The sequence below is a fragment of the Telopea speciosissima genome, chromosome 5, assembly GCF_018873765.1.
Source record: "Telopea speciosissima isolate NSW1024214 ecotype Mountain lineage chromosome 5, Tspe_v1, whole genome shotgun sequence".
Lineage (NCBI taxonomy): Eukaryota > Viridiplantae > Streptophyta > Magnoliopsida > Proteales > Proteaceae > Telopea > Telopea speciosissima.
Window position 1 is genome coordinate 16,476,238 of NC_057920.1, and position 17,519 is coordinate 16,493,756.

Below are 17,519 nucleotides of genomic sequence, written 5' to 3' on the forward strand. Positions count from 1 at the left end.
GAGACCAGATTCTAACAGCCCAACATTCCTTTGCTTCCAACTATAGGTATTGCTTGCTTCAACAAACCTTCCTTGCTTTCCTTACCATTTTTTTAACTGTTCTCAACTCTCCAAGTCTCATGAAGATTATGCATTACTCATATAAACCTTGCCCAACTCCTCTTTTCAATCCTTCAATAGAACAGTACCAACAGAAGCCATGGCCAAGAATTGCAGAATTCTTGTCTTCATTGGGATTCTCATTTTACATCTTATCCAATTTTCTCTTTCTTCTGTTGTTTCTACTGGGGACTTCAATAAGGATTTCTATGTCATATGGTCTCCTAACCATGTAAACTCTTCTGCTGATGGGAGAATAAGAAGCTTGAAGCTTGACAAAGAATCTGGTAAGTTTGGACAACATAGAACCAAAGACTCTGTGAATTCATTTAGTACCTCTCTCTCTCTCTCTTTACTGTTTGAATCTTACATATATATATATAGGTGCTGGTTTTGCTTCAAATGACATGTTCTTGTTTGGGGAGATTAATATGCAAATCAAGCTAATACCAGGTCATTCAGCCGGCACAGTTGTGGCCTTCTATGTAAGTAACTCTGTTTTTTTTTTTTTTTTTGAATAATTCTTTTGTGAGTGATGATTGTTTGAACTTGAGCTTTGGGTAATGCACACAGATGAGCTCTGATCAACCTAACCGCGATGAGATAGATTTTGAATTCCTTGGCAATGTGACAGGGCAGCCATACATTCTTCAAACAAACATATACACTGATGGGTTTGATAACAGGGAACAGAGGATTTATCTATGGTTTGATCCAACAAAAGACTTCCACACTTATTCAATCCTATGGAATCTTCACCAAATTGTGTAAGCCATTTTCAGAAATTCAATCTTGTATGTCTCAACAAAATGACTTTACAATTCTTACCCTCTGATTAGATTAAGAGATTTTCGAGAAACTAATTATGTAGTGGAATATATAATGTTCATGTTGTTGGGGTATGATGTCTTGTATTCTGTCGCTTGCATGAGTGGGTTGATTCCAAAGGGCAGTTAAGAGGCCTGGAGTTTTTTAGACGTGTATGGGTAAAAGGGCGTACCCAATACACGAGGCTCCCTGCCACTGTGGGGCCTGGGAAAGGTCATAACGTACACAACCTTACCCCCGCTCTGCGGAGAGGCTGTTTCCTAAGACTCGAACCTGTGATCAATTAATCACAATGGAGCAACCTTAATGTCGTACCAAGGTCCGCCCTCTTATAGGCCTATATGGGTATTTTGGTGAATTACCTGTATAAATTTCGCTTTAAATTTGTAGCCAGGGTTCTTTCTCTAAAATCATTCTAAAAGAAGTGTGAGGACGAGCTGCAGTAACCATATTCTCCATTGATAGTGAAGCAGATGAATTTGGATCAGGTCCTGCATGGGTCAAATCTGGACCCTCCATGGGATGTGGGCCCTACACACTAGAGGTTGGTCCCTTGGAGGGTCCAGATCTGTCTCCATGGTCCCTAGATGGGGACCTGATCCAGATTGAAGTAGATCCCATCTCATCGTGGATGTAGGCAATCTTACCGAACCACGTAAATCTTTGTGTGCATTGTGTGATTGTTTGCGATTTCCATTCCATTTTGCATCGTTTTAGGTTCTCGTTTTTTCTACATATGTGTGTTCCTCTTGTAGGTTCCTTGTGGATTGGGTACCCATCAGAGTATATAGAAACCATGCAGAGAAGGGAGTAGCATTTCCTAGGTGGCAACCAATGAGCATCAAGGCTACTATATGGAATGGTGATAGCTGGGCAACACGTGGCGGGAAGGACAAGATAGATTGGTCCAAGGGTCCCTTCATAGCCTCATTCAGGAACTATTCGATAGATGCTTGTACCTGGAGGGGAAATGCAAGGTTTTGCAGGAGTGATAGCAGTAGCAATTGGTGGAACAATGCCAAGTTTAGCACTCTAAACCCATGGCAGAGAAGGCTATTCAAATGGGTGAGGAAGTATCATCTCATCTATGATTACTGCCAAGACAACCAGAGATTCCAAAACAATCTTTCAAAGGAGTGCTCTCTTCCCAAGTATTGATCTATATTAATTACAGTTTAGTGGGTTGAGGGAAAGAAAGAACAAGAGAGAGAGAGAGATAGAGTGAGAGATTGCAACTTTTGCTGTGAAATAATTTGACTGAACTATTATTGGCCGAGGCATAACCCATCGAAGATTCCAATCACACGGACTGTTCTGCCTATCTTTCACACAATTGGCTATAGACCTTGCTCCACTTAAGGGTGTCAATTGGGAGGTTCCGATATTCCGGACGATTTGTACCGGTATTGGTACCAAAGGTGCCAATCCTAGAATTAATGTGGTCCCGAATTGAAGGGATGGAACGGTGCCAATTCTTAAATGATTCTACGCACGAGTATGAGAAATCCTCTTCAATTACGCTTACTGTGTGCCATGTGTCTTGTCCATTGATGGACTCATTCCTCCGGTACTTATCTTTTTTATCTTTTTTTTTTTTTCTATCTATAGAAAAGGGAGAAGAACTTTAATAGTTTGTGAATCTTTTCAACATTGTAAGATCTAAGGTGCCACTTACTTTAGAAACGGAACAGTACCAATTCTTAAACGATTGTAGGCACGAGTTCAGGAAATCCTCTTCAATTACGCTTACTGTATGCCATGTGTCTTGTCTATTGACGGACTCATTACTCCGTTACTTATCTTTTTTACTTTTTTTCTATTTATAGAAAAGGGAGAAGAACTTTAATAGTTTGCGAATCTTTTCAACATTATGAGATCTAAGGTGCCATTCACTTTAGAAAGCAACTTAGAATACGAAACCATGATGAATTTCATGGTTTTACTTCTTTAAACTCCCTTAGATCACATGTAAGCTTCTCAAAATGACAACTAAGAATTAATGATGACCGAATAAATAAGCCCGTATATGGTTTTAATCCTATCACTTAACAAATTTTTAGAAATAGAAAAAAAGGTCCATCAATGAAACTTCCATAAGAGAAAATACCACCCAAATACATCAAACTACAACTAGAATGCAAGAATATGAAATATACCTTTTGAAAGGGTATTAGTAGTTCCAGTTCCATCTAGTATCTAACCGATATTTTGGTATCAGTACCATTGGGAATCCTATCCCAGAACTATCCCATCCCATTTATTATTTTGGACCAAAATTAGATCCTAATATCGTCCTTTTTATTAATGGGATGGTCTAGTACTGGTTTTATTAGGATGCTTCGGGGATGGTTTCTGGTTTGTCCCAAATTGACACCCTTAGCTCTGGCATTCCATTCCATTTCCTTGAGTCCCATATGATTCATCCTTGTCTCCCCTAGCCTGAATCCTCTCTATGCATTTGATAAACCCGGTCCCACACTCCCACTCCTACGTATATACTCAAATAAAATAAAGGGAAAAGGTTCTCTAACCCGACCACGAAGGATACATTAGCACACACACACACACACATTGAAAATGACCTCTCTGCCCCTTATGTATGAAATAATTTGTCGCTCCTCATTGGTGCGTTCCTCTCCTCTATGCCATTTGCTCAAAGAATCCCCTCCCTAAAACAAATAAGTCAGACCAAACCTTTGGGGACCCATATCAGACCTTGGGCCTCAATGTTTGGGCCCTGGTCAACAAAGATTTTGAATTCTAGGTTTTGGCCAAAAAATGGCTTAATCAGGAGTTCCAACTTCAAACTTAAATCCACACAGATGCCCAGTTTGTCGGGCCATTTCATAATCGATGCCGGACCATCACTGATCTCCTGAAGCCCATTAAACTAGAATGGCTCATCGACAGATAATCATAATGGATCAGTTTCGACTTAAGACCCCTCCATAAAGGATGGTTCAGGTGAGGTGATCCCAAACCTAGTTTGAGCTGGGCCACTATTACTGGGCTGAGCCCAAGTTGGTTTTCAATTCTTAAGGGCAGGTAGCTAACTTCACCTTCTGCCCATTTGGTTTGTATCAACTCAACTGCAATTTACCCTTGTGGCAAAATGAAATTTTAGAAGAAAAAAGGGTCTAAGAGTCAATAAATTTTAATTACATGGTGGGCTATATCATCAAGATGGACCATGAAATTTGAAAGGTGGCTAATTGAAGGGATCCAATAGTGGTCAAAATAGTTAAATAATTCTATTATTTTCCATCTAGGTAATTAATAACCCCGTGGATTTGACATGTGACGTGTATAGAGATTTCTTTGACTAGTCAAACACATGGAATCCTTGGACCATTCTACCCATATATAATAACCCAAGTGTGACTGAAATTTTCTGGATTGGATGGTTTTGTTCCTAATGTTATTTAAAAGTCGATTTTTTTTTTTTAACAATTTTACAATTGGTTTGTACCGTTCCACCGATATGGGATCGATTGAGTATCGGAATTTATTAGGTAGAGATGCAAATTAAATTCTTTCTTAAGTAGTATTATTTGAGTGTTAAGAGTCGGCAACAATTAACCATCTAAATGGTCGGTTTCCTTGTATCATTTTCTTGTTCGATCAGTGATAGAGAGTCATTATCAATAAGTGATGATTGTTAAACAGCCCATGCTAGGCTTTTGTTATTATTGAAACATCCAATAAGGCCCGAAAAGATGGGAATGAAAAGGGTCTAATTGAGGTAGGTGATGGGCTAACATATGGTTGTGGATATATAATTGTGGAAGTCTAGAGAAATATACATGCCTAGGTGAAACGAGATATGATTGATTCCTAAAATTCGTTCCTTTTCTTTGTTTTACTGGCTTCAAACTAGGAACTGAATATCCGGTAAAGGGTGAGTTCGGGGTTTACGCGTATACATTAAGTGTAAGAACACAAAAAATTGTCAAATCTAAGTGCCTAAGAGAGCTCATTTTAATTAATAAAAGGGTGAGGGTTTCCCACACTGTCGGAGTGTGAAGAAATCTGCATGTGGATCCCACATTTGTAAAATATATAAAATAAAAATATGATCAAATGTTCTCTGTGTCGGGGGCATAGGCTGCTTAGACACATGGGAATGGGAAAAATGACTATCCTGCCCCCTTAAACTGTAGAAATACTCAGCTCATATGTCTGGGTGTAGGCTGCACTGCGACACAGAGAACATCAGTCCACAGACAATTTTTGGGCGAAGATACAGAAAGAATCCGCACACAGATAGTTTGTGGATATTTTCCCCTTAATAATATTTGCTACTCAATCGATTAAGACTTAATAGTAGTATACTTAAAATAAACTGATATTTTTTATTTTAGTTGGACAGTTCTAAGTTTACAATCAAATACTAAATCAAATATTCAAGGTGTTACATGCATAGAGCCATTAACCATAGGCTACCTCTTTTTTTATCTTTTCGTTTTTTTTTTTTTTTTTTTTTGGAGTTAAAACTCTAGTAAATATTTAAACTAGGCGCTCTTGCACAACCTGCTTTTGTTCATCCCCACACGATCACGACACCTTATCTTTGTCTAATTTCTCCTTCCTTATCTTCTTACTCTACCAGTTATTTGCACACGTGGGAGAACGACCCTATTGGTAGTTATTAGTTTATCCGAAAACGGCGGAGGGCGGAGGGCGGAGGGCGGGGGGGGAGTGGGTTTAGTTCTTAGATGTGAATAGTTTTTAAAAGTTATCTTAACCGTAAATTATCTTATGTGAGCTGAGGTAGGTTTCCTCATCCAAAGGAGACGCAGAGTCAGATTCACGTTTACGTACGAGGAAGGATCACATTCGTTTAGATAGAATTCACCCTGTGAGGCCCATATGGGGTGGATTCCATCTGAACGAGTGTGACCTGTTCTCATACAATCACTTACTTGAACGTGAGCTCAACTCCAAGACGCAAGCCTTTGTCTATAAAACCGAAAACCTTTATTTTTTCTCTTATATATTTTTTTTTATCTCCATCCTTATTTTAACTACCCCTATTTTCTCCATCTTACGTTTTAGAGGTTTTTTTTGGTTCGTTGTTTGAAGGGTGACCTTTTCCGCTGATGGCTTTGCCGTAGGTTGATTAGTCTTCTTTTTTCTTTGCATTTTTGTATTCGTCTGAGTATACCTAATGTTAAACACTTATATTTTTATTTTTAATTATTAATATATCTTTGCTGACCTTTAAAAAAAAAACTACCCCTATTTTCTCTCCTCCCTTTCACCGTTGTGCATGTTTTACTACCATTTGCAAGGAGCAATTACTATCACTATTCTACACTTAATCTATATTTACTAAAATTACCCTACCTTAAACTTCTTTTTTAAAAGTACCCCGCTTTTAAATTTTTACATCTCCTTCTACCCTCATATTTTTAAATATCCAGATTGTCCTTCCTTTTCACCTAGTAACTTGCTAATCTATTTAACCTACAATTCATCTTCTACTTTTTATTATTTTTATCTTTAAAATAGTAAAAATTAAGCACCCACCCACTTTTTCTCTCCCGTTTTTTACTCCATCCCCCTTTTTTTTTTTCCTTCAATTTTTTTATTTAATTAATTTTTTATTCAACATTTCATCCACATCATTCTTCAATCATATAATGGTTCTAAGTATCGGTATCGTGTCGCCCGTATCGGGCGATGTACCAATTTTGTTAGTCACCGATATCGATACTATGCTGATACCGTATCAGTAGCACGGTATTGACAAGGGGTAAAATGGTCAGAGAACTCATTTTTTAAGAAAATTCAAGGGTAATTTTGCCCGATACAGTTGATCCAGGCCGATACCGTGTCAATATTGTATCGATTTTGTAGGTTACCGATACCTGTTCCGATATCGTGCACTAAAACCATGGAATAGATTGACTCTCATAAAAAATAGTAAAAAGTAGATTGAATAAAAAAAGGAAGAGAGAGTAGAAGTGGGGTGTTTTGAAGAGAGTCCATCTGTTCCATGGTTTTAGTGCACGGTACCAGAACGGGTATCGGTAACCTGCAAAATCGATACAGTATCGGCCTGGATCAGCTTTATCAAGCAAAATTACCCCTGAATCTCTTTTAAAACGAGTTTTTTTTTAACCATTTTACCCCCTTTTCATACCGTGCTACTAATACAGTATCGACACGGTATCAATAACTAGTAAAACCGGTACGTATTGCCCGATACTGGTGGTATGATACCAACACTTAGAGCCATGATCTGTTCAAAGAAGAACGATGACGATGAAGTGTTGAATAAAAAATTAATTAAATAAAAAAATTAAAAAAAAAATTTAAAAAAAAAAATCGAATGGAGTAAAAAACGAGAGAGAGAAGAAGCGGGTGGATGCTTTCATTTTTTATTATTTTAATGACAAAAATAATAAAAAATAGAAGATGAATAGTAGGTTAAATAGATTAGCAGGTTATTAGGTGAAAAGGAAGGGCTATCTGGATATGTAAAATATGAGGGTAGAAAGAAATATAAAAATTCAAAAACAGAGTAGTTTTAGTAAATATAGACTAATTGTAGGGTAGTGATAGTAATTACCCCCTATATATATATATAGCTATGAAATGAGTGGTCGTCGATAATTTGACCCATGCAATTAATCTACTTTACAGAATGATGATTCCAAAACATTTAATAATTTTGTCTTAAAGTGCAATCAAAGGGAACCTACCCGAGTTCCGATGATAGGCCTACCATGGCCACCAACCATTGAAGTAGAGAGTGACCAGCGTTTGCAGCCTACCATTGACACTATTATTAAGAGATATACATAGGAGAGTATAATATGTTGTGGGTCCCAACGTCCCAATCTCACCCCCCTCCCATGCATGCAATGCCACTCACTCTTCAGATAATTGATGAATGTTATTGTTCCATCGATTAAACTCCTCCAATAGGTTTTATGTTATTATCTCATATGAGCCCACATGGATTATGAAAGGGGTTTATTGTGAGTTAGTATGGTCTTGGCTTTCTTTTAGGGGTGTCAGATCTTCTGGTTTTTTAATGTTTCTAGTTATAAGGGGTAAGGTCCAGAACTGGATCAATAAGTTAATCGATTTCAAATTTGATATCCAACACCATTAACTAATGGATGTGCTGGTTCTTGTTCCTAAATGGTTCCAAGTAATCCAATTTTTTTAAAAAAAAATTCTCTAACACATGCTATATATATTTAATAATATTATAATAAGACATTAATTTCAATCACATGAGATATGCTTCATTTTTTTCCCCCTCAAATCACAGAATGTTCTTAAGTAAACATTCTCAAATGAACTTTTAAAATTTACAATCAAATCTTCGATAAAATAGTATATGAGACAAACGGTACCAAACAAAAGTGAGACTAAAAAAAATAAAGGGTTTGACAGTAACTCTCATGAAATTGAGTCTTAAAAATTCTATAAAATATAGGATTAGGTTATGAATTTGTTCTGGTTCTATTGGTTCCTAATTGATAGATTCTTGGAATCGGACTAATAAGCCATTGGGTGGGGGCCGTTCTGATCCAAAATTGACACTCTTAGTTTCTTTATTCTATAAATGAATAAGACTATTAACATCAATCTATGAAAGATTGTTTTGTTCGTACCTAAACACAAGGGATAAAATGACCATCCCACCCTTCATAAAAGACAAAACTTTCACCCGCAATGTGCCAACTTGCACGCTTTCATTGGTCCACGCGCTAGCACACTCCCCCCACAGAAAACGTCGGCCCTCAAACATAAAACAGTTCGGTAGAGAGAGATGGAGGGGTCAGGGATGGCTTGCTATTAGCTGGCCGAAAAGGAAAGCTGTCAACCAGGGGCTTTCGAGCCTAGTCTAGTCTAGTCTAGTCTAGTCTAGTCTCTCTCTATCTCTCACCATCTTTACAACTATATAAACAGCCCATCATCTCTCTACTCTCTAGTACCACTACCACTACCACTACCACTTCTACAAGTAGACCCTTTTATGTAGCTAGCTCGCACCATTATAGCTAGGCACTCCTCCACTTAACTAAAAAATTTAGTTTCCTCATTGGCTGTACGTAGAAACAGCCCTCGATCCACAACACACCATGGCCACAGGGGCCTCCTTTAGATTTGCTTCTCTTTCTCTTGTCCTCCTGCATCTCCTTGCATGGGCACCTTCTTCACTATGGGCACGCCCTGCTACCTTCCTCCAAGACTTCCGTGTCACTTGGTCCGATTCCCATATCAGGCAAATCGATGCTGGCAGGGCTATCCAATTGGTCCTCGACCAATCTTCAGGTATATTTATTCTAATTACTAATTACTAATTCTGTTACTTTCATAACAACTCTGATTCTAAGTTTTAATTTGGTGAATTAATTTTCAGGTGCTGGGTTTGTCTCTAAGAGCAAATACCTGTTTGGGCGTGTCAGCATGAAGATCAAACTCATCCCTGGTGACTCTGCCGGCACCGTCACTGCCTTCTATGTCTGTTTCTACCACTTTCTTTCCTTCATTATTTTCCAAATTTTCTCGATTCTGATTTCAATATTGGGTTCTTCTCTCTCTCTTACAGATGAATTCGGACACCGACACGGTCCGCGACGAATTAGATTTCGAGTTCTTGGGGAATCGGAGTGGACAACCTTACACAGTCCAAACCAATGTGTATGCCCATGGAAAGGGTGACAGAGAACAAAGAATCAACCTCTGGTTTGACCCTTCTGCTGATTTCCATACTTACTCCATCTTATGGAATCACCACCATGTCGTGTAAGTCTTAATTAATTACTTTCCTAAACTTAATTAACTCTTCATTAATTAATTAATGGTGGTGGGGGGGTTGGTGCAGGTTTTATGTAGACGAAGTACCCATTAGAGTTTACAAGAATAATGAGGGAAGAGGGATACCATTTCCAAAGTTTCAAGCCATGGGGGTTTTCTCTACTTTGTGGGAAGCTGACGATTGGGCCACAAGGGGTGGACTTGAGAAGATTGATTGGAGCAAAGCACCCTTTTATGCTTACTATAAGGACTTTGACATTGAGGGTTGCCCTGTCCCAGGTCCTACCAACTGTGCCTCCAACCCTAGTAACTGGTGGGAATCCCCTGCTTACCAGCAACTTGATGCCGTTCAAGCAAGGAGATACAAGTGGGTCCGCATGAATCACATGATCTACGATTACTGTGCCGATAGATCTCGCTACCCCGCCGTCCCACCGGAATGCGTTGCAGGCATCTAAAATCTAAATTGTGAAAAATAGCTAGATACTATTATTACTATCTATCTTTATTATTTAATGCGATATTAATTATCATGGATGCCAAGGTTAATTAATTATAATCTGAACAAAATAAAAATGGTGATTGTACGTTGTTGTGTGTTATTCAAATTATCTTGAGAGAATTAATGTTGCAATTTCTATTAATATGTAATTATTTCCATCAAGTGTGTATAATTAAATAAGTTATTAATGAAATAATAAGGAACTTTACTTTGATTAATGATAATATTTTTTGTTTTGGTTCTGCACACTGCCACTCCTCTCTGGAATTGACCAAAATTTAATTACGTCGGAATTCCACATAAATGGGATGTTAACCACTTCTTAGCCGTCAGATGTTTTGACTTTTTAACTCTAAAACCGCTGTCTTTGACCTCGTTGACGATTAAAAGAATTATGCGTTATGCGTGTCGTGAATTCTTGTACCTGTTTTGGAGATTGACCTGTTCCAATATTATCTGTGGTGATTCAGATGAGACTTTTTCTGAGATTTGTGATGGTAGTAGAGGGCTTGTCTGGAGCACATCACTAATCTTGTTGGAGGAGTGGGGATGAAGCTCCGCCCTATGATACGGTTGATCCGATCAATGGAAGAGTATTTATATTCTTTACCCATCTTGTTGTAAAGAAGTTGAATTTGAGGGTTTTCGTGTTAGGGTTTTGAGAAGAGAGAACCAACACCGTTTTGAGTGTTTTTGAAAGATCTTGATTGTAAAACTTTCTTTCATTCCATAACGAAATATCTTCAATTTCGCCTGTGGATGTAGCACATCGTATTGATATGTGAACCATGTTAAATATCTGTGTTATTTTGCTTTATTTTTGTTTCAGTTTTCTTTGGTGTTTGTTTTTACACATGTACTAGAAGGAAGTACTGAAGAATGGGTTGGACCCACGAATGGAATCGAATGCCTTAATTAATAGACAAGAATGAATGAGAATGTAAGATGCGTACATGTAGCTTACATGCACATGTAGACCACCTCAACAAGAGGTAGCTGAGGAGAGTGAGGACATTATTGATGATGATGACACCCACAACTTACCTACACGTGCATCCACTGATTATGGAGTCAAGAGTCGTACATAAAAGTCTTTTGAATTTTTTTTTTCATCTATTGAGTTCACATTTAGGATCTCGATTCTCTACTTTCGAGCTGTGCCCCTACTTCCGTGTGCTTTACACATAGTAAGATGGAAAAGATCATCTTACCCCCGTTTGGATAAGGTACTCGAGCAGGGTAAGGCGATCTTTTTGCCACCTTACTGTGTTTGGGGCGCACGGCACAATATGAGTAGCTCGGCTGTAAAATTGAGTTCCGACCCTCAAATTTATGGATTAAGTCATAGTTGAAAAATCAGGTTTTTCAATTCCACGCATTCTTTTCAAACCTGAATAATTGATCAAGCCAAACCTACTCATGAAAAGTCATTTTCTTTTAAATATCTTCTTTCTCTTTCTCCAAGAGAAACGGAATTAAGCCTATGATTATTTCATAGTGAGAAGAACAAAAAAGGGTTAATGTTGAAGAAAACAAACAAAATTTCAAGGGTTGTTGTTTAGCTGCAGACCAAACTTACGATTTGTTAATAGTATATACCATAATAATAATAACAATAAATAAATAAACAACTCAACGAGTTTCACGTGAATTGAGAAAAAAAATTGGGTTAATAAAAACTCGGACTGATTTGGACTTCGTCTGGCCATTTCTTAAATCTAAGAGTCTTCATGACTCTTGATCAGTTTTATATTCTTTTTGTTTTACTCGACTCAGGTGACTCGATCGAGTCAAAACCTATTTTTTCAACTATGGGATCACACGAAACTAGGAGTGTTAAAACAAATTAAGCTCTGACGGTGCATGGATTTACATGAATTACTGAAAAATCAAAGATGCATGCCAATATAGAGGGGGGGGGATGATTAAATTAGGTGTTTAAATTTAATATGTGATTAATAGAATAATACAATCTTAGACTTATTCATCCAATGATTATAAGCACATCATCCCACACATGGCTTAAAAATTGATAGCTTGCTGATCTTTAATTTGACTAATTAAGTTGCTCTCCAATTCTGGTTGGAGAGACATGACATTTGAAGAGCTTACATCTGAAATTGCATGATGTGTATATAGAGATGCTAGGAGTTGTAATATCCTTACAATAGATAGATCTGCAAAGGGTCTTGCTAGCTCCCCTTTTGCTTCCTCATCCCCCACCCCCTTCTCCCTTCTCTATCTTCTTGAATGTTGTGTCAATATCTTAATGGAAAAAAGAAGCATACGCCGCTCTTGTATAGATTTCTTTTATATCTTTCTCACATAATAAATAGTAGAGCACATACTCTCTCTGTCTCTCTCTCTTATTTGACCATATAGACCCCATATGAATGATACATCCTCCAGACTCCAGACAACGATCTCTTGCCCAATATATATATATATATATTAAGATAGAGGACGGGTTTTCTACAAGGGCAATGTAATAAAGAACTTACATGGGGTACAAGATCCACACGACGAACCAACGTTCTTTTCCCATATATAAATTGCTTTTGTCTTTTCCAAAATAAAATTTATGGTAACACTAATTAGCTTATCAAGAAAGCCTTTTTTTTTTTAACGAGCGTTTGCATTCTTTTTTTAATTTTTTTTTATGAAGAGTGTTTGCATTCTTATTTTTCTGGATACATTATCCAGTTATCCACTTTATTAGGGATCCTCAAAATTCTTAGTATGTTTACACGAATCAACTCAAGTAAGGATCCTCAAAAAAAAAAAAGGGACTGATTAGAATGGTTATTAAAATTGTAAAACGAACCAAACCAAAGAACACAACTTGAAATTAATGGAAAAAACGAATATATATTCCAAGAAGACAAAGAAGATGAACATGAATAAAGTGGATCGGCCCACATGTTGTTGGCCGACCTAAACTCCAATAAGAGTGGTGTGACTCTCCCTCGATCAATTGTCTATTACCCTTACAAAAAGAGAGAGAGAGACTTCTAAAACCTCAGAAAGCCAAGAAAAAAGAGTGATCATATCTAACAAAGTTATGGACTTGGACGTTCTCAATACCTAATCGCCAAACTTTTATTGATAGAGAGAGAATTGGGGGTTACACTCCAATAATTATAGGGGTGCCAAATCACTTGTCCTTTGAGAAGATTGAAAACTGCATTTCAACCTCGTTAATAATAGGTAGAACACACCAATTAATATATTTGGAGTTGCATTATAAGATCTCGTTCAAGGGTGCGTGCTCCAGACATCTTTAGATGTAACACAACTAATGACCTGATCGAGCATGTTCAAGTTCGGTTAATGAAGTGATCAATCAACTCATGGTAAGCTGATCTTGTCATGTCCAGACAAGAAAAGCTGGATTTATTTCCGGTGTTGTGGTGGAGTTTGGCATGGTATCATTACTAGAAAAAAAAAGGGAGAAATTGTGGAGGACATGAAGACACGCCGATGACAAGCCCATAAATAGATCCATACCCTTTTAGAAGAGGGATATATATGAACTGAGAGCGCCAAAGTAAAGTTCGAATCTATTAACTTGATGGAGACTACATGATTTAAAAGACGAAGAAAGGGGGTGATGGTGGGAGAGGAGGAATTATAGCAAGAATGTTTCTGCTACAAGGTTAGCCGTCAAGAAAATGGAATAATTAATTCACTTTCCGTTTTTGTATTTTCTAAAATACCCTTTAAGATCTCATTTTCTTGATTGCCAGCTTTGTAGCAAGAACATTCCTACTACTAGTGTAGCAGTAAAATTTCGTCCAAGAAAGATGGTGAGGGATGTAAGGACCATTGAAGTTTACGATTCTGATACCATGTTAGAGAATATATATATGTATACATAGAGAGAGAGAGATAGAGAACTCAACAAAATTAATGTGGTTCGGTTCAGTTTGAACCTACGTCCACACAAAGGTAATATATTCTTCACTAATTCAATAGGACACGGTTCTCTCTACTTAGAGAGTAGGAGAGAATCAAGAAGGGATTGGATACATACAAGGAAAGAGAATTAAAGGAAACTACTAGCCTTTATTACAAGAGAAATATAAGGAAATAAAGAGCGGTTGATAGATCGTTTTATATACATCTACCCTAGGGTCTGCATTTATTGGGTAAGGTATATATGTTAACCCAAGCATCTAAGGATGGAACAAATCATACGCTGTACACAATAACTAGTCATATGTACGCATGGTTCTAAGTATCAGTATCCTATCACTCGTATCGGGTAATATATATCAATTTTTCTAATCATCAATATTTTTTTGCTAAAGGTCAACAAATATATATTAAGAAAGAAAGATATGAAGATATGTACAAAAAGAGTTGAGGGAAGGAGTAAAATGGTCAGAAAACTCATTTTTTTTAAAGAAGATTCAAGGGTAATTTTGTATATAGATTTTACAAGTTACCGATACCCATTCTTATACCATGAACTAAAACCATGTATGTACGTGTTGTAGATATTGTAGACTTGTATTTTTTTTTTTTTTTTGATAATAATTGAAGACTTGTAGTTAATAGGAGAATAGATATCATTAATCTGTAACCTGTACCGCTGTGATTTTTATCTACTGGTGTAACGTACTGCAGCATTGACTGTAGGTGTCATGTGTGTTATGTGGGGCCCTTTGTGCACATATGGCACCTGTAGCACCGCACGATGAATACAACAGCAAATAATGATCTATACCACTGTGCACAATATGTCTGTCTTCCATGGAGAGACCCACTATCACATCAATCAATCATCTTCATACCCCTTCCTCCACCCTAAGCATCTTTCGTATCAAACTGTTCAACATATCCTCGCGTCTCTTCCACCTTCATTGGTTCCATATATAATCCATATATACCATCCATTACTGAACCAACAAACCCGGTTTATTTCTACCTGGTTCCACTTCAAACCAAATGTAACAAGTGTTCACCACTATATATGGGCTTGTGGAATGATCGTAAGATAGAAATGGGTTCAACATTTGGAAACCCCATGAGCTGAACGGTTAGTACTGAACCAGAACCTGCAAAGTTTAAAAGCCAATCTTAGCTTGCTAGTTAGGTTGGGACTCCCGACCGACAGGGGAGTGAGCTCCTAACAAAATGAGATAGGGGCTTTCTTCATCTTTGGAATCCACTTTTTAATATAAGTTAGAACTTTAAACTGTATCTCTTAGTTCCACGTTCCAATCTTCCATCTTGTTGTTATGTGTGATCTGACTGATGGAAGATGACTTTAATTTCATCTTTGGAACAAATCTAAAGACTCTGTTTGGTTGCAAGTGAAATAATATTTGTGAAGGTAATTACAATTAAATCAAAATTAAAATGAAAATTTTATATAAAAAAATCTATATCTGATTATAGTTTTATTAAATTTTGTATTTCAATTTTTTGGATTTAAGAAAAGAACATAAATATTTCATTTGAATAGTTTTGTTATCATATTCAATAAGAATTTAGAAGGTGGGCTTTGGTGCAACGGTAAAGGTGGCTCCATTGTGACTAAATGGTCATAGGTTTGAGTCTGGAAACAGTCTCTTATTTGCAAAATTAGGGGTAAGGCTATGTATAAATTATGACCTTTCCCAGATCCCGTAGTGACGTGAGCCTTTTGCACTGAGTACACTCTTATTCAATAAGAATTTAAAACAGTTAAACAATTATTATAGAAGTTTCTTTTTTTTTTTTAAATAATGTCACTTATTTTTCTTCCCTTCTCTGGGGCTTATATTTCGTCTTAAATTTTTTTTCGTGCAAATGATATTTTGCATGAAATTTTTCTTATTTTTTGTACTTTATTTTAAAAAACAAATAATATGAAATCTTATTTTATAGAAAATTTTCCTTTTCTAACGCTTTGTACATATATTAACAAAGCTTCAAAAGGGAGGGGACCTGGATGCAAATTCAGTTCTTTCTTAAGTAGTATTATTTGAGTGTTAAGAGCCGGCAACAGCCAACCAAAGGGTCAGTTTCTTACCACTGTAGAGGCCATTATCAATAAGTAATGACTGATAAACAGCCCATGCTAGGTTTTTGTTATTATTGAAACATAATAAGGCCCAGAAAGATAGGAAAGGAAAGGTTCTTTTCTCTGGATCTTCATAATTGGGGTAGGTGGTGGTATTAGGTGATAATAATGACATGGACCGGCTTACATATGGATGTGGATATATAACTGTGAAACCCTAGAAAGATACATGCCTAATTAAGATGCGATATGATTGCATCACCAAGGTCGTGTCCCATGCGATATTCAATAAAGAATTTGTTATGTGTTTAATGGGATGCACTCTAGTGTATGGGTTTTAGATTGGACCAGTCTAATATAAGATAGGTCAAAAGATTTGATTTAACGCGTTTCACTAACTTCAGAGCTTTTGACATATCGATCAAGTACCTAACATTTGGTATCGGAGTTGCACATCATGTCACGGATTCGAGTCACGGAAATGGCTACTTATGAGAGGTCTACCTGAAATAGAGTGAAAGTCGTCAAGAAAGGGTTACCTGTCGCCAGTCAAAAACCGTGAAACAGAGTGGAACCGCTTGGAAAGGACTACCTACCACCAGAGTGAAAGCTGCCTAGAGTGAGAGTCATCGAAGACGACGATTGTGAAAGCGTGATGGTCTGTTATGTGCCTAATGAAACCCACTCTAGTGTATGAGTGCTAGATTAAGCCAGCGTAATATATGACAGATTAAAAAGCTTGATTTAACGCATTCCATCAGCTTCAGAGCTTTTGATGTATCGATCAAATATCTTGCAAGATTCCGTGTTGTATATGATTTCTTTGTATTATTGGCTTGTAACAAGAAACTTAAGATCTGGTGAAGTATGAGTCCTAGGGGCAAGTCATCTTATGACTGCCAAACGAGAACAAAGCCTTTACCTGAATGATAAGGTTTTAAAGAGCTTGTCGGTGTGGACTATGGACTACTCACTACAGATCCACAAATCACAATATATTCAAAATCTTGATTTAATTATTGTGTTTGATTATTTATACCGAACCAGCTTGCACCGTAATTGTTTTGGCTTTAGGGCAAAAAGCCAAAAACCTTAAGTTCTAAATTAGGTACAATAAGAGATATTTTTAGTAGTCAAAATGTCAACTCATTATTGAAGTTTTGTTTTATATGCAAAAGAGTTTTATTTTTTTTTTATGTTACGTAGGATGGTGATAGTTTTTATTCATCTTGCATGCATGGTTACATAGATATTATTATCCCATTGTTTTATTTTATGAAAATATATAGATAAAAACAT

The 17,519-nt window shown here is 36.9% G+C and overlaps 2 protein-coding genes across 2 annotated transcripts in view; both read left to right on the forward strand.

Annotated features, from left to right (window-relative positions):
* Window positions 1–17,519, forward strand: part of LOC122662048 (probable xyloglucan endotransglucosylase/hydrolase protein 10) — a 19,958-nt gene continuing 2,439 nt past the window's right edge. Inside the window, exons 1-4 of the mRNA XM_043857603.1 lie at window positions 1–386; window positions 484–584; window positions 673–866; window positions 1,683–2,094. Coding sequence (XP_043713538.1) covers window positions 200–386; window positions 484–584; window positions 673–866; window positions 1,683–2,085 — 885 coding nt within the window. The 5' untranslated portion in view covers window positions 1–199 and the 3' untranslated portion in view covers window positions 2,086–2,094. The remainder of the gene's footprint in view (window positions 387–483; window positions 585–672; window positions 867–1,682; window positions 2,095–17,519) is intronic.
* LOC122662049 (probable xyloglucan endotransglucosylase/hydrolase protein 6) lies at window positions 8,960–10,174 on the forward strand. Its single transcript, XM_043857604.1, has 4 exons — window positions 8,960–9,222; window positions 9,311–9,411; window positions 9,500–9,696; window positions 9,776–10,174. The coding sequence occupies exons 1-4, from the start codon at window positions 9,030–9,032 to the stop codon at window positions 10,164–10,166; spliced, it is 882 nt and encodes a 293-aa protein (XP_043713539.1). The 5' UTR covers window positions 8,960–9,029; the 3' UTR covers window positions 10,167–10,174.

What these genes read in the sequence shown, in the direction of transcription:
- LOC122662049 (XM_043857604.1), top strand. Translation starts at nt 9,030, where the DNA reads ATGGCCACAGGGGCCTCCTTTAGATTTGCTTCTCTTTCTCTTGTCCTC. An exon ending in GCACCGTCACTGCCTTCTAT is followed by an intron (nt 9,412 to 9,499) that starts GTCTGTTTCTAC and finishes TCTCTCTTACAG; the next exon opens with ATGAATTCGGACACCGACAC. An exon ending in TGGAATCACCACCATGTCGT is followed by an intron (nt 9,697 to 9,775) that starts GTAAGTCTTAAT and finishes GGGTTGGTGCAG; the next exon opens with GTTTTATGTAGACGAAGTAC.